The sequence below is a fragment of the Lactuca virosa genome, chromosome 8 (genome assembly GCF_052849685.1).
Source record: "Lactuca virosa cultivar CGN04683 chromosome 8, Lactuca_virosa_CGN04683_v6, whole genome shotgun sequence".
Taxonomy (NCBI): Eukaryota; Viridiplantae; Streptophyta; class Magnoliopsida; order Asterales; family Asteraceae; genus Lactuca; species Lactuca virosa.
Genome location: NC_136433.1, coordinates 204054974 through 204073347, shown reverse-complemented (window position 1 = coordinate 204073347; position 18374 = coordinate 204054974). Strand labels below are relative to the sequence as shown.

At 39.7% G+C, this 18374-nt stretch overlaps 1 protein-coding gene across 1 annotated transcript; it reads left to right on the top strand.

Moving 5' to 3' along the window:
* The first annotated feature begins 17419 nt into the window (after positions 1-17419).
* LOC145131207 (uncharacterized) lies at positions 17420-17803 on the top strand. The gene has a single exon (XM_079065931.1). The coding sequence runs from the start codon at positions 17420-17422 to the stop codon at positions 17801-17803; it is 384 nt and encodes a 127-aa protein (XP_078922057.1).
* The last annotated feature ends 571 nt before the right edge of the window (positions 17804-18374 follow it).

The window sequence follows — 18374 nt, the reverse complement described above, 5'->3', positions numbered from 1 at the left end:
GAGTATTCCAATGGAGATCATTCCATGGAAACGAAGTCTCAAATTCAAAGTACATTGCTTTGAATATCCTTCTTGCATTAAGTTTCCTAATCTTACACAGATTTACTGAATAACTTCCACCTATGGGAATATTTCCATATTCTCATTTTGACTATCACTTCTGAACAAGAGTTACCTCTTTTCAGAATATGTCAAAATGGTCCTCTCCAAAAAATTAGACTATACTTCCAACTGTCCCTGAGCAACCAATCTTTGGTAAACCTTAGACTGTTCTCGACAATTGCTTAATCAAATTAGTCATATATCCAATTCTAGACTTTTCCCCTCTTAATGCCCTGAGCATTTGGAAAATTTAGAAAGGATGAATATTATAGCACATGCAATCGATCCTATATCTGAAGCATATGGGACACGATTCATGATGTCTCACATAAAGACATGATACTAGACCAGTCTTTCTGCTATAATATTTCTATTTCTATTTGCCAAGTTCTCATAATTCAGATTATGAAAAGGGATGCCGTAATCATAATCGAATTTTAGAACGCGAATAATGGACCCATATATAGAATTTCCTTATGTTGAGCCATTCCAACATAAAATTCATATATATATTCTTGACTAAAGATGATTAAAACCTCAATATAAGCTTTTAGAATTGAAATGAAGTATAATATCCTCTCCCTTAATTATAGCAAAACAACTTTTCCCAATTGAAACCTTTTATTTTCTATAATTAACATTGCTAACTTGCAACACTTATCATAATTATCATGCTCCCACTAACATGATGATTATTAGCATAACACTTATGCTCCCACTAGCTTTGACATGTACTTAGAAATCAGTTCGACTTCTAGAAGTCAATAATTTATTGACTTTCTTACCAAAGTTTAGATTTCTGATACGATATGCTTTGATAAAACTTTATATAAATCATACACCTTTCCTCAGATAGCACACATGTGTGTCTAAAAAATTTCAGAACTATGAAAAGGGATGTCGTAATCATAGTCCCAATTGTTTAGACCTTTTCCATTTCTCACAAGTCCATGTTAGTGTACCAGTTAACCACACATGCTCCGCCAACGACTTTGAGAATGCAAATATCAAAATTGCTATCTACCTAAAATCTACTTAGTGAAAGCGTTTCCTCACCATCATTTTCATGAATCGGAGAGAAACCTTATGCCACTTAGATTTTATGGTGTATGAGTTCCTTTCCATGTGAATTTGTCAAAACCATAATCACAAGACAAGGTTAGTGACAAATCCAAACTTATATGGACCGAACTTGTTCAGTCTTAATTTCTTGCCACCTGACAGCACAAGGGCTTGTCATTGCTTCCAAGTTTTTATGCAACCAATTGAGAACTCTCAGAGCTCATATGCAAAGTCAAATTTAACCGGAATGGGCACAGAAATAGGAGTATGTTAACACGATAGGTTATAAACCTCAATTCTTGTGCTAGTGATAAACTATAGGTTTTATTCTTGATTAGATCTTGAAATTCTTTCAGGATCTTTAAGACTCCCACTCTCCTCTTGACATATAAGACTCACTTGCTGAATATTCAAGAGATAGTGCGGATTCTTTATCAAGACAAACACTTCACATAATTGACCTTAGTTGGTCTCTGTTTTTATCCAAAACATCACAACTTACCAATTTCAAATGTACAAGAGTAGGACACACTTTACTCTTACATTTGACTAGTGTTAACAAACCTTTCTTTAAGATATATCACTCAAGTTACAATCTTGGACTATGACTCTAAGAATTGTTTGGAACGAAGTATGACTCATCTTCTTGATTTAACCACTTCATTAATTCATGACTCATCTTCTTATCCATAAGAATGCACTAAGATGTCCTCAGAGGACTAATTGTTATATGGTTTCTAAATCATTAAGATGATCACAAAACATAATACTAAAGTACTCTCCCATCTTTTCAGATTTGAGAAACTTTTATCTTTCTGCCTAATTTGATTCTTTTCACTCCTTCTGCCATATATTGTAACTTTTCCAATGTTTCAGAATTATACTTAAACTTGTAAGTATAACCATATTTACTAAACTTTAGTAAATCATGACGAATAGCCTTATCGATCTTTTGTGGTGTACTTGACCAGTGCACAAGAATGAGTACTCGATCCCTTAGTCCTTCACTTGACTCACATATACATGTGAACAAGGAATTAGTCTTAATTTTCCAAAGATGAAAATTCTCATTCATCATACAATACAACTTGCATGATTTCAAGTTTCTATCCAACTGAAACTTGGTTGATGAGAATCTTTCGTTATTTGGTAAATTATGACACTACCACAAACGAAAGAATCAAATCCATTTTCCAATATTGCTATCAATGGAACCATATAAACAACAATTTTTCACAAATGCCATTGTAAGGATACTTAAAATAAATAAAATCAAAAAATTTCCTTTTATTTTAAAACTTGCGGAAAAAACTTATCCTTACAATGCAAATGCATATGAAAAACTATGTTGTTGTCTATTCCTAAGCACTCTATCACAACTCTTAAGCAACAGCTCAAAATTCTGATCACCGAACCATGTGATCGAAATCCATCTTCGCGATCAGAATCAGCTTAAGCTTCCTCTCCTTTCTTAGATTCTTAAAACTTCAACATGTGACCCAGTCACATCATGTAATAAGAATCACCAAATAGGAACTTAATAGAGTTAGATAGTCGACTTACGTGAAGTAGAGTCAAACTTTTTGACTAGACCTTCTCTCAGATCTTTCAGGTAGTTAGGGCAGCTTCGCAACCAATGCCCCTTCCTTTGGAAATAGAAACATATGGACCCTTTGGGAATGGTACACAGAACTATCTCAGACTTAACCTTTCTCTTTACCATTTGGTCAACTGAGTTGCTATGGTCGATCCCTTTCCATTGGGAAGAGAAAACTTTTCTGTATATTCAATGTTACCATTGTCAATGTCCATGGAAGTCTGGGAAGTTGACCTTCTTAGTAAAATTTGCTCTACCAGTGCTCCAAGTCATTGCTGATTCAGCTGCACCTAGCAAATAGATAAGATCATTAAGGGTCATGTCATAGTCTGTTTCATAGTAGTCCCAAAGGAAACTCACTATGTGACTTAGAAAGTGATTGAACAACCAAATTTCTCAAGACTTTGACACCCAACTCTCCCGCCTTGTCAATATGTGACTTCATCTCCAAGATGTGAGCACACATAGACCTTGCTTGCCAATAGGGCTTGAGTGACCTTGAACTTGTGAGTTACAGAGAATAATTGGAGGAGGTGGAGGGAGTGAAGAATGATTTTAGGGACATCATCTTCAATAGGAAAGCTTGTTCCAAGAGTTTTGGGAATATCATAACTGTCTGAACCAGACATCTTTTGGGAGATATTCAAGATAGTTGATTTAAAGTCCTTAATATAACACCCAATATGAAATATTAAGGCTGATGAGAATATTACGTTAAAGATCGATAGATTCTAAGCAGAAAAACAATATCAATCAAGTAAAGAACATAGGAATGGATCAAATGATGTCGAATGATTAATAACTCACACCTCAGAAGAGTTCGATGAAGAACTTCGACAGTAGAGGTGTGTTAGGGTTACAATTCAAAGTAATTAATGAGAACGAGTCCCTTAAAGCTATACATGCATGCAATATATATATGCTAACCCTAATGATTATCCACGGTTGGACAGGCCCAAATCGGGTAAACTAAATGGACTGATGACCGAGCCCAAAGACGCAACACTTAGACCCAACAATCTCCCCCTTTGCGTCAATTGAGGCGAGAGACTACTTCGACTGAGTAACTTTGATCTTCTTTACAACCTTAAACAGCCTAGGAATGATGGCTAAAAGAGTTTGCCGAAACAAAATATATCATCGAAGCATATCAGTAAACAACTTCTTATCGGCTTCACTGTTCTGATTACACCTATGAATAATCTCCAAAATGTGCTCTAAACAGGCGGTGGAGAATAGGTGTTTGTCAATCAGAGTGACCAGGCATTTTTGACCTTCGCCCCTCATGAACATGACAGTGTGAAACTTGGGATCAATTTTTCCCTTAACCATCGAATTCACATCGCCTGCCCTTCCAATCGCCTTCACAGTGGTTCTCTTATGAATAGCAGCAGCGATATCCTGATCAATCTTCGCGACTTCATGAATATAGCATACAAGCATTCGCTTGATGTGATCGATAATAGGCTGATACTCTTGTGGATTAGTCAACAAAATGTTATTCAGAAGTATCCAATCATGAGGATTCAGGTTTGGCAGGTCAGCAAGGGAAATCATATGAACCGAGCTATCAGAGCCTCGGGTCACTTTGAATTTGATGTTGATGAATTTCCCTGCCGAAGTGGGTTTCAACATCTTGACCGTTGTGATTTTCTGATTACTCCAGGTTAGGTATTGTGGCTGAGCAAACTCCAGATAATACTCGAGCAAATCCCGATCGACCTTTGGTTCTAGAGATGGAATGCCAGCCGTTGACTCAAAACAGTGGAAAATAAACGCCTTTCGGGTGATGGGCATGTCAAACTGTGAGTCCTTGGAGTTCTCAAGCCCAAACGAAGAAACCGGTTCGAGCCAATGAGCGCTCGGTGCATCGATCACCTCTCTTAGAAGATATTCCATAGTCCATTCAGGAAACATGGACTTCTTCTGTTCTAGCAATTCGTTCGCTTTCAACTCCTTTTCATGAAGTTCCTTCTCTCTCTGAAGCCTCTCCCGAATCTCTTGATCAGTGGGCTTGACTTTCAGACTTTCAGTTTTTGAAGCATTCCCTTCTGTATCATCGTCATCGTCATTTTCATCTATATCATCGTCTCTAATTTTCTTCTTTCTCTTGTCCTTCATACTGGCCGAAGTTTCATTATCATTCGGCTCAGTAGTGACTTTCGGTTTGGGAGGTGGATGAGGTTGGCCCTTGCCCTGAGTAACTTTATCTCCCCCTTGTTTCGGAAGGACATCAGACTCTGGAACACCTTCAATACTGCTCAACACATCCAAAGCAGGTCTCAGCTTTTCAGCCAAGTGGCGTCGGATGGAGATGGTAAGAATGGAGTCATGGGCTTCCAGGAGATGCAGGAGAATGGAATGCACATCACCAAACGAACTCTTAATTATTTCTTGCTCAGTTTTTAATTCTTCAATCTCTTTGGTTGCAGACTTGAGCTTGAGATTCTGAATTTTAAGCTGGGAAGTTCGCTTATCCAGCTCATCCATAATTTTGTTTTCAACAGCAAGCTCAGCTTCAAGTTGAGACAGCCGATCATCAATCGAAGTATGAAACTCTTGGTTAGCAGCCTGAATGGATTTGCGAGCTTCTTCGAGATGTGTTTTTTCGGCTGCCAGTGAACGCATAAGATCATCAACCGAGGCGTTCATTGTTTCAGCATTCTTCTTGGCAGCAGCTTGAAGAGAATCTAGAAATATATGTGCCTCAGAAACTAGTTTTTCGACTTTTACGGTCGCTTGCTTTCAATCTTTGGTGGAAGCTTCAACTGCAAGTGAAGCTTTCTGGCAGGTTGAGGTTGAAGCTTCAATTGCTTTAGCAGCGCTGGAGATGGAGGTCTCATGTTCTTTGACAACAGATGAGAACAGGGCTTTGAGTGCTGCCTCTGAATATGCACTTGCAGAAGAGGAAGAGAGCAATTGATCAAGCTTGTCAGTCACAGCCTTGAGATGCTTTTTGGTAATAGGGGCGTCATCATCTTCATCACTCTGTACGCAATAAGGACTGAAATAAGTGGAATCAAACTCCATGTCTTTGCCGCCAAGAACAGGTTCAGACTCATGTGATCGAGGTGGGGATAAAGGTCCTGAGGTAACAGGAGGATCAGAACCGAATGGACTTGCCCCCGTATCAGATACGTTGACACGAATAGCAGGTTCAGTTGGATGAGTGGGGGTGGTAGTTACTGTAGTGAATAGTGGGGTTGGAATTGGGATAGAGGTTGCAGTTTTAGAGGAGACAGGTGGAGGACAAGGAGCGATAGTAATGGGAACCGAATGTGGAGGAGGGGAGTTTCGGTTGCTATCACTAGCGGGTGAGGGTGGAGGCGAATTACCTCTAGGTGGGCTCTCTGATTCAGTGGCTTCGTCGTCATTGGACTCAGGGTCAGGCTGGCCATCAGAAGGAACATACTCAGAGTCACTAGTGGATGGGGAAGGAGACTTCGGTCTGCGAGCTTGCTTCTTGGTCTTGCGCTTCTTTGGAGCAGTAGGCTCGGCTTGCTCTGACTTTCGTTTCTTAGGGGTCGAAACTTTGGAGGATTGACCGACCTTTTCCCCTTTGTTATCTGGCTTCTTTCCTCGTTTTGCAGGCTTATCTGCAGCGTCCAACGAGCTTTGCATCTCGAGAGTGAGTTGGCGTGGACCTGGTGGAGTCAACTTCCTGTAATCAGCCATAACTTTACTTTCACTGGAGACACATCGGCTCATTGATTCAGGAATAGAACCGATGTAAATAAACTTTGTGGGGTCGGTGACGATAATCGTGACCGTGTGAAAGGTAGCCATCGAAGACGTCAGAGCATCCTTCATGACAGGAATTTGAAAAGTTTCAATAGCCCTCCGAGTGACCAAGGTCCAAAAACGACCACAGGAAATTTCAGAATGTTTGGTTGAGGAGTTGATTCTTTGTACCAGTTGTGCCCATAGAAGTGACCCGTACTCCAAATTGATCCCATAGAGAATGGTCAGGAAACCTTTACTTCCCCCATCTGACCCTGCAACACATTCTGCTAATCCCTTGTAAAGAAGGGTAAGAATACCATTCCACTGAGGTGGCAGACATGACTTCTTGAACTTCGTCACCGTCGTCAGAACGTCTGTGTACCCCATGTCGTAGATCATCGAAAACAACTGGGTCGTAGTGATAAAATCCGGTGAGATGACAGAGGCATCTGCAGCAAGCCCTAGCAACGAACAAAATCGGGCCATGGAAACAGAGGTCTTTTGATTAGAGATATCAAAGAAGATCAGTTCCTTGCGCTTGTCATATGAAGCAGTGAAATACACCTGGGATAGAAGAGACAAGGGAACTGATTCGACCTATTTGAGTGCAATCACCAATGCAGAATACTTGAGGTACTCGACAACATGAAGCATGTACGAATCGTAAAGAAAAGGGTCCAGTTGGATGATGAGATTCTGATTGGGTTTTATCGTGAGCAAAGACGATGTCACAGTTTGATCTTGGAAAGAGGATGATTCCGCCATTGTTGTAGTGAAGAAGAAGAAGATGAACAGTAACAAAATCGCCGATTTGTTCTTGAGACAGAGAGAAGATCTGGTAAAGTAGCCCAAGAGGTGTGAGAAAACATTTTATACCGTTGCTAGGAGAGAGAAAAAATCCGTTTGTGATGATGATTCGATCTCTGAAACGTCGCCAAAAAAAGCGGGATTTGACAGCCTGGTTACGTCAGCCGGCATGAAATTAGCTGCCGTTTCAAATTCATGCGCCTATTCAACCTTATCTCCTGTTTAAATTTTGAATCGTTTCAACTTCATGCTGACTCACCCTGATTTGAATTTTATTCCTAAAATAAATCGTGACGCATCCTTCCTTCTGTATGTTAAGTAACCTTCGCTCCATATTACTGTGAACAACCATTTCAGTTATAGCCGAAAGCACAAATCTGTAAAAGTGCCATTAGTATCATAAACAAAAATTTAGAAAATCATAAAGATCTTCGTGCTTGAGTGTGTCAATGAAAAGGAAATAAAGCAAAATATTTGTGGGATTTAAGTGATGTCTATTTAGACACGAAACGGTTGATCCCGGGCACGAATATCTTCCTTCAAAGTCAAGAGAGACTGAGAAGTGTCTATTTGGTTTCCCGTGAATTACGATCAAATGTTTTTAAAGAAACATTGAAACGCATCTTTTCAATTATAGGCTTTAGTGGGCAGTTTACCTTCAACCGAACATCGATACTTAAAATAAGACCGAGAGTTGGATGAAGTACTTGTGAGACCGATGAGGCCTGTTGAACAAGTAGGTTAGATAAAATATGCAGTGATTGGATGTATTTAGAAATCTCAAAACAAAAATAAACTGGATCTTAAGGGAAGAAACGTCCTGGTGTTAGACAATTTCATAAAGATCACACAAAAATAAAAAGAGGTTTCGTGAGGTGACAAGTAATAGCTTGAACATTAGAGCGTTCACCGTCAATTCATTCAAGGTGTGGGATTTTGGGTTTCACTTAGCTCGTGGTAAAAGAAACTAAGATCATCAACGCGGAAATTGAGTAACCATAAACCTCAGTGGTAATTTCTGAGAGTCGCAAGGGTTACGATTGTGAAACGAAACTTAATGGAGAAATGTGAGGTGGTTAAGGGACCGAAAGTACCTCTGCTATATAAGAAGGACAAAGCATAAAACTCTTAACTCACTATGAGAAGAGTTAGGTAGCTCATGACTTGAGTGATTTTAACAGCCTGCTTTGGAAGAAACGATTGGTTTTTATCGAATCATTAAGGCTTCACTCAGAGTCATGGAGGCTTCAGTCTACATGCAGCAGCATGCTTCTAGGGATTCTTAACTAGTACATAGATAAGAATGTTATACCAGCCCCATCTTCATCTTGTTTCGCATCTGTGAACTTGATTTGATGTTTAGAATTGAGATATAAAACATAAAAACACATAGAAATATTTTTGAAGGTTTTTGATTTTTGGATTTTCTGAAAAATAATAAAAACAGAAAAATATTTTTGGATTTTCTGAAAAATAGTAAAACAGAAAAGAAAATAGATACTAAATAAAAACACTCGAAAGAATAAGAAAGCTTTACAAAATTATACAACCAAAACTATACCTTAGAAAAGATGAAGCAAAATAGACCGAGCGTTCGGTTCATTTCGGTTCCCGAAATATTCTAGAGCCGAAATAGACCGAGCGTTCGGTTCATTTCGGTTCCCCAAAAATTCAAGAGCCGAAAATAGACCGAGCGTTCGGTTCATTTCGGTTCCCAAAAATTCAAGAGCCGAAATAGACCGAGCGCTCGGTTCATTTCGGTTCCCAAAAATTCAAAAACCGAAATAGACCGAGCGTTCGGTTCATTTCGGTTCCCGAAAATTCAGGAGCCGAAATAGACCCAGCATTCGCTCTATTTCGCTTATTCAATTTTAGTAAGAAGAAAGGGGTTTCGGTGCTGACTCAGATTCCATCATTCCCAAGCCTTGGAGTATCTTGTTAAAGCTTGCTTCTGGTAAGGCCTTAGTGAAGATGTCACCCAGTTGATCTGAGGACCAAACGAAGTGAATTTCAACATTTCCATCTTCAACGTGGTCCTTGATGAAGTGATATCTCAGTGCGATATGCTTTGTCTTGGAGTGTTGCACTGGATTGTGACATATTCGAATTGCACTTTCAGAGTCAGAGTAGAGAGGGATTTTCTTCATGCTTAAGCCATAATCTCTAAGTTGGCTTTGTATCCATATGACCTGTGATATACAGGACGTTGCAGCGATGTACTCAGTTTCGGCTGTGGAAAGGGACACGCAAGTTTGTTTCTTTGACTGCCAGCTGACCAGTTTGCCATTAAGGAACTGACATCCCCCGGATGTGCTCTTTCGGTCCAATCCATATCCACCAAGATCAGCGTCAGAGAAAGCTTGAACAAAGAAGCCAGATTTTGCAGGATACGAAAGACCGAGAGACGAGGTTCGCTTTAAATACCGGAATATATTTTTCACTGTGATCATATGAGGTTCTCTTGGATTTTCTTGAAACCTGGCACAATAACAGACAGAAAACATTATGTCTGGCCTACTCGCCGTTAGATACATTAGTGACCCTATCATTTGACGATAAAGAGTCATATCAACAGCCGGTTTCTCAAGAGATGGAGTCAACTCCGTGCCAAATGCCATTGGAACCTTTACTTTAGAATCTCGAGTCATGCCGAACTTTGTTAACAACGTCTTTGTGTATGCTTCCTGATTGATGAAGATGCCTTCTGATCCCTGTCTTATATTCAATCCAAGGAAAAAGTTAATCGGACCCATTGCGCTCATTTCAAATTTAGTCTCCATCAACTTCCTGAATTCAGCTGTTAAGCTAGGATTTGTGGAGCCGAAGATGATGTCATCGACGTAAATTTGAACAATCATTAAGTGTTCGCCTTCTTTCTTGCGAAAGAAGGTTGGGTCGACCGAACCTTGCTTGAATTTTGACATTTTGAGAAAACGAGTTAGAGTTTCATACCAGGCTCTCGGGGCTTGCTTTAATCCATAGACTGCTTTATCCAAAATGTAGCAATGAGTAGGATACTTCTCGTTCACAAATCCAGGTGGTTGCTCAACGTATACCGTTTCTTCTAGTTCTCCATTCAAGAAAGCACATTTTACGTCCATTTGGAAAACTTCGAAGTTTTTATGTGCAACATATGCCAAGAAGATTCTTACAGATTCCAACCTTGATACTGGAGCGAAGGTCTCTTCATAGTCTATTCCTTCTTCCTGGCAATACCATTTCACCACCAGCCTCGCTTTGTTGTGAATGACATTACCCTCTTTATCTAACTTATTTCTAAATACCCACTTTAAGCCGACTACAGATGCATCCTTTGGTGCGGAATCAGTCTCCAAACACGATGTCGTTCAAACTCATGGAGTTCGTCTTGCATAGCTTGCACCCAATCAGAGTGATCAAGAACAGCATTTACCGTCTTCGGTTCAACTTTAGAGACAAACGAATTAAACATGCAGAATTCTACTTGAGAGAATAAAGCAGTTTTCTTCGCTTTCATTTGTGAGCGTGTCAGAACACCCTCAGATGATTCACCAATAATTTGAGTTTTAGAATGATCCTTTGTCCATTTTATGAGAGGAGGGTAATTAGGATCATAGGCAGGATCAAGATCAGCATTGACTTCTTCTTCCAGTTTTGACATATCACCTTCGTCATTTGCATTTTCATTCTCCCCCTCAAATGGCGAACCGAATCCTATGTCAGGTTCAGTGCTCTCCCCCTCAGATGGATCTTCATGGGTTGGGATATTTGATGCATTATCCCCCTGGAAAGGCATGTCGTTTGATTTTGGTGTAGACGAACCCTCCCCGTGGAGTATTGAGCTTTCTCTTGGAGGGTCATCTGTAGCTGGATGATTACCTGATGCAGTTTGTTCGTTTTGAGTCTGCTTCTCTGTTGATTTTTGAGGGTCACTTTCCATGTCTTTAGCAGCTTCATCGATGATTTTCTTCAAGGAATCGATTTTGTTATCTGCTGCTTTCACTTCTGAGTGGATCGCCTTCTCTGGTTCATCAAACAGCAGCATGTACTCTTCAAACAGATTGGATATAGGAACTGAGACTTGACCTGATACTGGAAAGATTTCCTCCGTTGGACTTTCGGTTGTTCGCATTTTCTTCACATAATTGTCGCCAAAAGTGACATAATAGGATTCTTCAATCTTCTTCGAGCGTTTATTCAGAACCTTATATGCTTTTGAAGTAAGCGAATAACCAAGAAAGATTCCTTCGTCTGCCTTGACATCAAATTTGTTTCGGTTCGCTTTGGAATTGAAAATAAAGCATCGTGAACCGAACACGTGGAAAAAATTCACATTGGGCTTACGATTATTCAAAATCTCGTATGGAGTGATGGAGAATCGCTTGTTTAGGAAGGATCGGTTCTGAGTGTAACATGCAGCAGCAACTGCATCAGCCCAGAAGTATAGTGGAAGAGAAGCGAAGCTCAGCATGGTTTCGCCTTTCAACAATCCCATTCTGTTGTAGAGTATAGGGAGCAGAAAAGTTGTGAGTTATTCCCTTTTCAGCCAGAAAATCTTAAAAGTCTTTATTCTTGAACTCAAGACCATTATCGCTTCTTATGTTTCGTACCACCTTTCGTAGCTGCAGTTCCACTTGTTTGATGAAAACCTTCATCTTGGGAGTAGCCTCTGATTTCTGTTTAAGAAAGAAAACCCAGGTGAAGCGTGAAAAATCATCTATAATTACAAGAATAAACTTAATACCACCAAAACTTTCGATAGCCGAAGGGCCACATAGATCGATGTGCAGTAGTTCCAGAGGTTCGATGATCTTTGTATTGATTCGAGAGGGGTGACTTTTTCGACTTTGCTTGCCCATCTCGCATGCTGCGCACAGGTGTTCTTTGTCAAATTTGAGAACAAGAAGTCCACGCACATGATCACCGAGCACCAGTTTATTTATATCTTTGAAGTTCAGGTGCGATAGTCTTCGGTGCCACAACCAGCTTTCTTCTTCTTTATCTCCTCAAGCTTTCTCATGTAGTAAGCTTTGTCATCTTCACCATCCTTCTTCTCAGCCATTTTCCTTAGCATGCAATCCTTGGCAAAGTGGTTCTTGCCATGACAGTAGTTGCAATCATACCCAAAGTCTCCCACAAGCTTACTCTCCTTCTTTTCGTCGTCCTTTTGAGTGGTGTTCTTAGGTTCTTCTTTCACCTTTTCAGAACTATAGCTTCCCTGCCAGTCTCGGTTCTTGTTGATCGGGAACTTTCTGCGAGCAAACTTCTTTGGGTTTGTGACCATCATAGCGTATTCTTCGTTGGATAAATCACACTCTGACATATCAGATTCCTCCTCTTTGTCTGCTACATTCTTGCTTTTAGAAACAAGGGCCAGTGAAGCCATACCTAAAACCACCTTCGCTTCCTTTGTCACCACGCTTTCATGAGATTTGAGAATTCTCATCAGTTTCGCCAGTGAATATGATTTAAATTGCTCATGAGCCTTCATAGTCGAAACCACCGCCATCCATTCGGGCCTTAATCCATTCATGAAGGTAACCTTTTGTTCAATCACCTTCCTTTCAATGTCATGCTTCATCATCTTACTGAGCAGATGGTTGAAGCGATCGAATGTCTGAGCGAGCTTCTCTTCAGGTTTTTGTTCGAAAGCTCCGAACTCAGAGAGCAAAAGTGTTTGGATTGAGTGCTCTAGATCTTCATCGGTTGAATATAATTCTTTCAACCTATCCCATATTTCTTTAGCTGTTGTGTATGAACTCACCAGACGAAAAGTATCGGATTGCAATGCGAATCGGATCATCCTCATGGCTTTAACGTTGCATAACACCTTGTCTTTTTTGTCTTGAGGCATCTTATCTACGTCCGCCAAGAGTTGGTTATACTCTTTTTGAGTCTTGACTGTTCGGTTTGTTCCAGAGTGAACAAACGGACCCAATGTTATTGCTTCCCAGATTAAGTAGCCATTGTCTTCAGATCCAACTACATAGTCTTCAAAGTGATGCACCCACACTTCATAATCTTGAGTATAGAGAATGGGAATACTTGTAGTTGATCCTATGTTGTTGGAGATGTTGATCGGATTGATTTGTGAGTCATCGTGAGACATGATGAACTTTTTCTGTTAGAATCAGACTTGTAAAGTTGAACTTAGGGTTTTATCAAACACAAGAGATGTCGTCGACAAGAAGAGGACAACTTCTGTATATTGATAAAAGCGGAAACCCTAAAGGATTATTCAAACAGAAGAGATGCGTATGTATTACACAGTCTACTGCTCGGATACCAATTGATGATAATATTACGTTAAAGATCGATAGATTCTAAGCAGAAAAACAATATCAATCAAGTAAAGAACACAGGAATAGATCAAATGATGTCGAATGATTAATAACTCACACCTCAGAAGAGCTCGATGAAGAACTTCGACTATAGAGGTGTGTTAGGGTTACAATTCAAAGTAAATAATGAGAACGATTCCCTTAAAGCTATCCATGCATTCAATATATATATATATATATATATATATATATATATATATATATATATATATATATATGCTAACCCTAATGATTATCCACGGTTGGACAGGCCCAAACCGGGTAAACTAAATGGACTAATGACCGAGCCCAAAGACGCAACACTTAGACCCAATAAAGGCTAGGACCCAACACAATATTTTATAACTTGGAAGAGGGATGCCGTAGTCTAAGCTATAGAATATTTGAAGGTAGGCGAATGACGATTCACCAATTTCCACCATGAAAAACGAAATAGAAATATTAGGTTTTAATTGGATTTGAAACTCCTAGATCTTTTGAGATTCATTGAACTTTTCAATAGCATGTTTCAATATCGATTGTGCCCTCTCAGATTTTCTGACTTGGATGCCGAGGATCGCAAAACAAGGTGTGAATAACCATGCAAATATACTTGGTACCCTTAATATTTACCCCTCAATCGATGTGCCAGTTAACCACACGCGCTCCATCGATACTATCATAAACATTAAGTTACCATTTGCCTACCTTGTTAAGTCAAGCTAGTGTGCCGGTTAACCACATGCGCTCCACTAACCGACTTAAGCAAAGTGCAAAGTGTAATTTCATGGGTTAGCACCAAATTCACATTTTCCTAAAGTAACTAAGATTGGGAATTTATAAAAGGTTTAGTTACTTTATATTTATCATTAATACTTTTAATGAAGGGAGAATTCTAGTCCTTGTCCTACCCGTTCGGCTAACGACCCTCCACCAGTCAAGAAAGCGGTGGGTGAGAGTGGATACCCATTAAGGTGCCATTTATAGGAAGTAACCTTATACCCCCCGTATAGACCGGCTTCGAGAATGAGGCCTACTAACGGTAAGACTGACTTGCTCTTATACATATATATATTATTAACTTGGAATTAAAGTATTCATGAGGGGAAACTTTACAAATTCCAAAACTTGAGGGCAAGTTTTGAACTATTCAAAAACTTTTCAATTCCATAACTTATGTTTTTAAAGTAGTTTTAATGAAAAAACTCTTCAAGTTCCATAACTCGAGGACAAGTTATGGAAGACTTTAAAACATTTAAAAATGAGACTCTCCATTTTTCATAACTTATGGAAATCTTATGAGTGTTTAAAAGTCATAAATGTGACTTTTCGTATAACTTGAGGACAAGTTACAAAAACACATATTATGAACAACTTTTAGATTAATTTGGATTGAAAACATATTATCACATAACTTTTCTATTAATCTAAGCTAACTCATAAGAACAAGATCATTCAAATCATCAATCTTCAAGAAATTAGCATGAACATAAAACTAATACAAATCTTGAAATTATGACAATTATCTTTGAAATTGGATTAGCATGAACATTACCACATCAAAAACAGGTTTATAAGTTCAAAAACAGCTTAGGGTAATGTTCCTAGTCCAATTCCAACCTTAAAAGTCGAAAATATGATGTCTGGGGCTTCTACTCGTCCAGTGTATGAACCTACTCGACGAGTAGGATGAATTTCTTCATGGAATCGGCGAGTTCATCAATGGACTCGGCGAGTCCAGTGCCCAGACAGCCGAAAAATCGATTTTTTTCAGCTTTTTCAGCAATTTGCATCAAGTATAATTGAAAACAAGCCTTGGCTCTAATACCACTCAAGGGTTTTGAGCATTCTAATACTCTTAAGGTGTACGTGCAACCCTAAATACCTTGGATCTATGTTTTCTCTATTATACATGAAAATATCAATTTTCCAAGGTATTGTTCTAACTAGCATATTATGAAGAACATATAATATAACTTCTAGTAGAATTACATACCTCTTTGTTGTAGCTTGATTCCATGGAGCTTAATAGCCTAATGCCTCAAGTGTGACACCTCAAATGGTTCACACAACATCACCAACATCTTGGAATAACTTGAGAGAAAAGGTTCCTATACTCAAATTGGCTAGCCCTCATGTGTACATACACTAGTGCCAATTTCTTGAGCCATGGGGTCCTTATATATGGTGGCTATTAGGGTTACACCATGTAACTCATGTCTTTCCATATTCTCCATGCTCCATGGGTTAAAACCTCCATGAAGTATCCATGGGTTACTCCATGGGTTTAGCCCAACATGAAGAACTATGGATCATAAGCCCACATATATAAGAATGAATGATTTACACAATCAATCTCCATATATTTAATTAGTCTCCTTTTGATCACAAAATTAATTCCAAATTAATTCTTGATCAATAGTAATTAAATAATATGATTTCATATTAATATATTAGAACTTATAATATATTAACAAATCATAAATATCCTTTTCTCACAAAAGTCTATCCAAATTGTTCCGAAGCCATGCAACCTAAATGGACCATGCCAAATCGGGTCAAGTACATACCAATTATAGTTATTGACTTAGACACTAATCCAACACTATCTACATTGATCATAAGAGTTTGAGATATCTCATGGATCAGACGAATCTGAATATGAGCCACGATATGTGGCTTTACGTGGTCAAGCATTATGACTATGAGATCATGTATCACTTAGGGAAAGAGAATGTAGTCGTTGATGCTTTGATCCGCAAGATGGATAATTATGTTGACGGGAGTCTATATATGAGAATATCGATTGATTCTCCGCTTCTTGATCTGATTAGGGAGGCTTAGGCTGAGGGAGTCAAGAAGGAGAATTGGAAACAAGAGAGACTCATGGGTGAGGTTGGCAGGTTCGCTGCCGACAGCCGTGGGTTATTGACAAGTTATGAACGGGTTTGGGTGCCTAACTTTGGTGGGATCGTACAGACAGTGTTGGAGGAGGCACACAAGTCCAGGTTCTCGATACACCCTGGAGCCACCAGGATGTATCGAGATTTGAGACTTATTCACTTGTGGTCGTGCATGAAGAGAGAGATAGCATGATATGTTGAGAGGTGCTTGACCTGTCGAATGGTCAAGGTCGAGAACCAGATGCCGCACGGCAAGTTGCAGCCATTGGAGGTTCCCATGTAGAAATAGAAACATATGCGTTATCGTGGACTGTCTGACCAAGAGCGCTCACTTTCTTTCCATTCGAGAGAGTTCTTCGGCCAAGAAATTAGCCGACTTGTACGTGCGTGAGATTGTTGCTTGGAATGGTATTCCATTCTCATCGTATCTGATCGAGATATTCGGTTCACATCTTGTTTTTGGCAGAAGTTTCATGATGAACTGGGTACAAGGTTGCATCTTAGCACACTGCTTATCATCCGTAGACCAACGGTTAGAGTGACCGGACCATTCGGACAATTGAGGACATGTTGAGAGCCTGTGTTATAGATTTGGTGGGAGTTGGGACTCCTACCTTCCCTTAGTTGATTTTTCGTACAACAACAACTATCACTCCAGTACCGGTGTGCCGCCTTTCGAGCTTCTCTATGAGAAAAGGTGTCGTACCCTAGTATGTTGGGTAGAGATTGGTCATAAAGTTATGGGAAGGACTGAGGTAGTTCTTCAGATGACAGAGCTTATTCAGCAAATTAGACAGAGATTGTAGACAGCTAAGAGTCGAAAAAATAATTAAGCTGAAAATCGTCGATTTGAGTTGGAATTTCAGGTTGGTGACATGGTTTTTTTGAAGGTATCACCCTGGAAGGGTGTAATACGCTTCAGGAAGATGGAGAATTTGGGGCACCGGTACATTGGGCCATTTCGGGTGATTGCCAGGGTTGTCAAGGTATCTTACAAGTTGGATTTTCCTGAGGAGCTTAGTCAGATTCACAAAACTTTCCATGTTTCCCAACTACAGAGGTGTGTGGTTGATGATTCCACAGTGGTTCCATTGGGGGATATTCAGGTGGATGAGCGCATGAACTACAATGATAGAACGATGGTGATCCTCGACCGGAGGACAAAGACGTTACGAAACAAGGCGGTGGGTTTAGTGAAGGTGCAATGGCTGCACCGAGAGGGTTTAGAATGGATGTGGGAGCCTGAGGACGAGATGAGGGAGCATTATCTCGATTTATTTGCGGCAGCAGACTTCAAGGACGGTGTCTGATTCTAGTGGGGGAGCATTGGAACACCCTGGTCTTGGAGGTACATATTTATTGATTTGTAGCTTTTGGATGAGGGTCACGACATGAGACATGGTCGTCACGTCGTGAGTGACCATGGACTATTTGACCTGTGTTTTTAAGTCTCATGACGTGAGAATGGTATGAAAACCAAAACCCTAATATTAAGGTATTTAATGGAATGAGAGGGCTAAGGTTTCCCATCCTTAGCCTCCCTCACTCTCTTGCCTCCTGAAAACCCTAATCTCGACCTACTTTAAGTCCTTAGCTCATTTTGTGACAATGAAGCACTCTTTGGTGGTTTTTGCCTCATTGAAGTGGAAGAAGACCTTGGTGGAGCAACCTCTTGGCAATCCAGCTTATACCTCACCTTCTTGCAGAGCTTTTGGACCATTCTAAGTCATAAAGATCTGGCCTTTTTACCTCTTGCATGCTAGATCTAAGTTTTATGCTCCTTTTTTCATGGTTGTGAAGGATTGAATGCATGGGGTCCATAAACTTGGCAACTTTATGGATCATTGAGGCATTCTTGGTAATATAAACTTTGGATCTATG

What these genes read in the sequence shown, in the direction of transcription:
- LOC145131207 (XM_079065931.1), top strand. Translation starts at nt 17,420, where the DNA reads ATGGAGAATTTGGGGCACCGGTACATTGGGCCATTTCGGGTGATTGCC.